This window comes from Copadichromis virginalis, linkage group LG16 (assembly GCF_057382275.1).
Source record: "Copadichromis virginalis isolate Kocher_CV1m ecotype Utaka linkage group LG16, C_Virginalis_male_GT1.1, whole genome shotgun sequence".
In the NCBI taxonomy this organism is placed as follows: domain Eukaryota; kingdom Metazoa; phylum Chordata; class Actinopteri; order Cichliformes; family Cichlidae; genus Copadichromis; species Copadichromis virginalis.
Window position 1 is genome coordinate 39,244,737 of NC_140633.1, and position 6,000 is coordinate 39,250,736.

Below are 6,000 nucleotides of genomic sequence, written 5' to 3' on the forward strand. Positions count from 1 at the left end.
ACGACTCACCCAGTAGGTCACAGAAGAACCAGAACAAGAACTGCAGGCCTCGCTTGCCTCAGTCAAGGTCAGAGTTCATGACTCAACAATAAGAAAGAGACTGGGCAAAACTGGAGAGTTCAAAGAGAAAACCAATGCTGACCAAAAAGAGCACCAAGGCTCGTCTCACATCTGCCAAAAAAAACATCTGGATGATCCACAAGACTTCTGGGAAAATATTCTGCGGACTGACGAGAACAAAAGATGAACTTTCTGGAAGGTTTGAGTCCCATTACATACTGCATTTCATAAAAAGAACATCAGAGCAACAGTCAAAACATGGTGGTGGTAGTGGTGTGATGGTCAGGGGCTGTTCTGTAGTGGTTTCAATCAGACTCAGATATTTTGGCGTGACCTCAAACTGGTCATTCATGCTGGAAAACCCTCCAAAGTAGCAGAATTACAACAATTCTGTAAAGAACAGTGGACCAGAACTCCTCCAAAACAATGTGAAAGACTCATAAACACATAACTGTGTGTCCTCCTGCCAAGAGCGACACAACCAGTTATTAGGTTTAGGGGGGAAATTAGTTTTTCACACGGGGCAGGTGTGTTATTGTTTAAATACTGCATTTTGTATTTACTCAGATTGTTGTTGTCTATTATTAAAATTTATTTGAAGCTCAGAAACATTTAGGTGCAAAAAAAACTCAGAAATCAGGAAGTGGGCAACAAGCAGCAAACAGATCAGGCCAGAAAGAAAGGGGGGAAACTATTCACTAAACACATGATAAACAATGTATCTACACTATAGGGATAAAAGAACCAGTTCACACTTCTTAATATAAGATGTCTGTTGTTTTCAGTCCCGTTGCCACAGGTGTGTAATATCAGTCAAAAGCAGGCTCATTTAAAGAGCTCAGCAGTTCCAAGTCTGTTACTGTAACAAGTCAGTCTGTGAGTTTTCACCCCTTCCAAATATTCAACCATCAGCTGTGTTCAAACGTCATCTGGCATTATCATCAGCACCAAGTCTGTGCACCAGGAGCTTCATGAGATGGTTCACGATGACCGAGCAGCTCCTGTAATTATAACGTACGGGTTCCACACAGTGTTTTTTATCTAATGCCCTTCATTCTGTGCTTTTCTTTACTCATTTCGTGAAACTATGCATTTACAGGAAAGGTGAGAAGTGAGTCTACAATCTTAGTTTCACTGGAGACAAAGGGGAGGGATGTCCCTCCTACACTTATCTGTGTACAAGCGCCTATATTGTTTTTTCACGTATAACTCCAAGATGAGTGATATTACACACTCTCTACTGAATATAAAATTTGTAAAATGGTTATGTTTTACAAATTACGGTTACCACAAGCACAAGACCAATCGCAGCAACCCAGGCTTGATTCTGACCCAATGCCGTTTGCAGCGTCTCTTCCACCACTCTCCTTCTCTTCACTAAAAAAAACTAATAAAAGCCCCCAAAATAATAATAAAAACAGAATTTATGGCTTAGCATCAGTGTGGTGAACGAGTTCTAAATCCACATCCTAAAACGTGTTAACCAAGCTAAATTATGTACTTAGTGATGCGAGACCTGCCTTATCTCTAAAAAGAGCTTTAAAGGAATTAGAAAAAGTTAGAAAAAGACCTTTAATGTGTTAGTAAATAACAGCAGTTTCATATAAAAAGCAGCCATATCGAAGCCTTTTGTTTCTTCCATCCTCTCTGTGGGTTAAACTAACACGAGTTTTAATTCAGAGATAAATGTGAAACTAAAATGATCACAAACAGGAATTAAATCCTCTCAGAAGCTCACCTTAAGACTACATTTCATGAAGCCCAACTCTTTTTGAGATCGCTCAAATGCAGCGCTAATGTCTGTGCTGTGCATTAGCTCCTCTTAAGCACCACTGTGGGAACACCTAACAAAGCAGCTGATAAATAGTACTGCCAGTATCAGTTAGCTACAGTGCATGCAGAAACACAAGATAATAAAACGCTTTTAATCCAAGCAGCATACTCTCTAAGTAGAGTGAAGCAGATAGGGAGGAAGGGGAAAGAGACAGACAGAAAGCTAGCAGTCTCTGTGACATAAAAATATGATTTGCCTGGCACTGGGAGGGAGGATTAGGGACTGGACCACTGTACAACACACACATATATCCTAGATTTTTAATCCCGAAACACGCTAACAGCCAAAATTATACGGCTACAAGAGATTAGTGTTGCAGAAAAATGACTGAGTGACAACAAGAAAGTCAGAAAAACACAGAGAGAGAAAATACTTAGGAAGAAGAAAAGGAGACTACAAATTCACCATCCCCCAAGAAGCAGAACTGGAGTCTGATGTCAAAAGTTCTGAAAGGGGGGGGTTGAAAAATGAAGACAAGCAACAGGACAATTACTGTGAAAATGATTAAGAGGAAAAAGGGCTAAAACCATTTGAGAGCACAAAGTGCAGAGCGAAGGTGGAAAGAGGAGGAGAGACTGAGACTTGCTGACAAAGGTGTGGGAGACAGCGGGAAAAGGGAAAGAAAACAGAGGAAGAAGAGAAGAGCAGGCCAAAACACACAGAGCGAGCATGTTCTTAGCAAAGAATTTCATTGACACCAAACAAAGACTTTAAACACTAACAGACCAAAGCAGCAGAGCAGGGAGGCGCTCACATCGCAGCACACCTCAGATGTTCCTGCTCTAGCTTCATAGCACCGCGCTAGATCTATGCTGCAGCCTGCAGTCCACCTTCCCTGATATGTAACTGCAGCGAAGCAGACCTCAACTGCTGTGACAGGTCTGAGAAACACAGCATCCGTCCACAAGGATGATGCCTTTATAAAGCAAATAGCAGTTTTATTATTAAAACAAAGCTTCCTTTTAATAAGTCAGAGCTACTAAAAGGAGACTTGAGAGTCAGTTCTTCAGTGAACTGTTGTCTAAGATTTATTGACTCTAATTCCAGCATGATCGGCTCAATCAGACTCGTGATAGCAGAGCTAATGGAGACACAACAACACTCGCTGCAGCAGGGATTCAAGACAGTACCACACATCACGCTTAAAAGCAAACAAACTACAGTCAAAACAGTGTAAACTGACCTTTACTGTGAAAATGAAAATAGGCCCTTTCTTTGATTTATTCAAGGCATGTAGCCGCACCAATCTTTTCTTCAGACACATTTACTTCTAGAGGTAGTCATCATCATAGCTTCCATTTTCTGAGCTGAAGATGGTGACAGTTTCTCTATCCATACCCTTCTAGTTCTAGCTGGAATGGGGGTATCTTATAAAGAAGAGCTGCATGTGAGGGAGGACGTGTTCAATGAGGAAGAACAGTTTAAACAAAAGGGAGACAACGGCGCGAGCTACGTGCACAGCAATATACAAGGTGAACAGGAGATTTATTTGAGTAAAAGATAAGAATGATAAATATGATGAAGGGGGCAAAACACACAGGAGGGTTGTGTGGTGAGGGGTAATATACGGACAGGTGGAAGCGGATTAAAAAGGAAAAAAGGTCCAGGACGCAAGAAAAACAGGACGGCATCTCTAGCACTCTCTCATATAAACCCACACACACACCTTCGGCATCTCTCCCTCAATCGCAGCTGAGACGATCCATCCATATGACTGCTGTGCCTTTTGAATAATGGACCCAATATGAAGCAAGTCACTGAGAAGATTTGGCTGTGTGATGGGGGTCATGGGGTTCCTGCCCTGAGAGCAGCGCCGGGAATCAACAGCAGTCATAAAGGAATCACAAGACGGAGTCATTTGCATTTTACACTCACAACTAAATTGGAAATGACTCGCGCCTGCTCCTGTCTGGACCATCACAATTCATATCAGATATGCTTTTAATTTTTTATACAGCAATTATGGAAAACCGGACCTCCATGGCTTTGTCTAATTTCCCAAGACTTTTAGATGTGAAAATCATATGGTCCTTTCATGATATAAAAATGACTGAGCTCTCGATTATTCTTTCATGACTTCAGGGGGAAAACCTCAAATGTTATGAAAGTGCTGTTTCATAAAAACTTATCTGTCTCGGAGTTCATGAAAATCTTAACACATTATTACAGAACTACTTCTTACAATAAATAATGGAGCTAACTGACAGCTCAAGGGTGAGATGGACTCGGAGAGAGATAAGGCTGCATTTGTTCATGCTTTTTGTTCATTTTTCCCAAGCAGAGCTCTCGCTCTATGGGGTATCACTGACAAAAACATATTTTTCTGCAGCTGCGATTTTTGCCACAGTTACAGTATAAAGATGTGCTGCGTTTAATGTGTTGAATAAAAGAGTCACTTCTCGTGCCAAGACTGCTATCAGGCGTAATTGCAAAGACAGGTGCTTTGCAAACTTCTCTACAGTACCTGCTCCAGGAGTTTTCTGTATCTCTGCGTGGCTTGCTGGATGAGGTCCCTCACGGTCCATCCCTCCTTGCATGGCACCACCACACCTGTCTGCCCAAATGTTACTGTCACCTTCATGATGGCTGCTCTCCACCTTATCCCAGATCCGAGCCCTCTGGATGCAGATGATGAGCAATGTTCGTAACAATGCAGGAAGGCCTCCCGGAAAGACTTGACAAGAAGGCAAGGATGTCATCAAATACCAAAAATGTAAAAACACAGTACTGGCTGTAGGTGGCTTGAACACAGCTGCATCCAAATAAAAGTTAGATTTCTAAAACCCAAACTGCTTTCCAGAACTCTCCACGGGCATTAGAGTCATTTTGTGATCTCAGTACATCCAGCCGCCTTCACATGCAAAGGTAACCATGGCTGTCGCTCCTCTTCTCGTCTCCTCAAGCATAGCTAAGGATACCACTCAGCAGGTCTGAACACAGCTTCCTGAAGCGTTAAACTGCTGCACTGTTTGCGTGATGGAGCTGAGCGGTGTGTCCTGTCATGCCTCACGGCGGCTTAACTGTAGTTAACTTGTAATAAAGTTAGCTGTGTATCAGCTAGCTGCACTAGCCCCGGCTATGATAACAAACCCGGGGTGGACGCTTTCAGTCTGTCACAGCTCTCCGATCTCCACACGCTTCCTCCACTATCACAGATGCCGTGTTTCTACGTGTTTTACCAGTCAAACAAAAGTTTATCCAAACTTTCACATAACAGCTAGCCGAAGCTGGCTCCTTCGCTAGCTAACGTTAGCAACCTTAGCTGAACTTTGGAGGGAGGGATGCAGTCGGTCGGGCATCATTCCACAAGTTTTCCCTCTCCCAACTTTCCTTTTTTCCAAGCCGTCACTTGCATCCACTACATCCCGGACAGGCACGATAAGAAGAAGGGAACGCAGTTTTGATATTCGGCGGTAAACTGGGCGTGTACTGGAGCAGGTAACGGAGCAGTAAAACTATGTTTTGGAAAAGTTTTGAGATTCCTTCACTGCCGACCGCTCCTGACCAGTTCCTGACCAGCTCCTCCACCGCTTCACGCTGTTCACTTTCTTAAAGGGGAAGTGCTCCAATTAATGCTGCAGCTGGGAGTAACGCAGTAATGCAGATTCTCGGTTCTAGCCTGCAGTGTTAGGATGTTCAACTTATATTAACGAGTTAACCAGACCAGATGTTAGGGCAGCAGGCTGCTGACCTGCAGGTTTCTGCTTTCTCTGATGCTGGCGTCACTCACATTACTGCTTTTTATATGAACCCAATAATGATAACAAGAGCACACGCCTCCTCTAAGGCAGCTCGCTCTCTGCAGTATTTACTTTTACTGGACAGATGTTTACTTTGATTACTCAAACATTATGTAGGAGCAGGTAATCGATAATAGTTATTGATTTGTAGTAACTGGACATGAAAAACTTGAGCTTATTATATGGTGTTATCCTACAGTTTATTTTTAACTAACTTCTCTTTCTCTTGACAATACTTTCTTTAAAGGTATAACACACCTTTGGAGTCAGCTGTGAAATGTAAACGAAAGGTCAAATGTGCACTACAATGTGATATTGAGAATCCTCATATACCACTATCATTTCCTGAATGTTGGCAGTATAAAC

The 6,000-nt window shown here is 42.5% G+C and overlaps 1 protein-coding gene across 4 annotated transcripts in view; it reads right to left on the minus strand.

Annotated features, from left to right (window-relative positions):
* LOC146691359 (partitioning defective 3 homolog B-like) overlaps positions 1-5,422 on the minus strand; it is a 217,381-nt gene extending 211,959 nt beyond the window's left edge. For all 4 annotated transcript variants that reach the window (XM_085434748.1, XM_085434747.1, XM_085434746.1 and 1 more), the window contains exon 1: positions 4,359-5,422. In XM_085434748.1, the coding sequence (XP_085290874.1) occupies positions 4,359-4,475 (117 nt within the window). In that variant the 5' untranslated portion in view covers positions 4,476-5,422. The remainder of the gene's footprint in view (positions 1-4,358) is intronic.
* Positions 5,423-6,000: the final 578 nt, after the last annotated feature.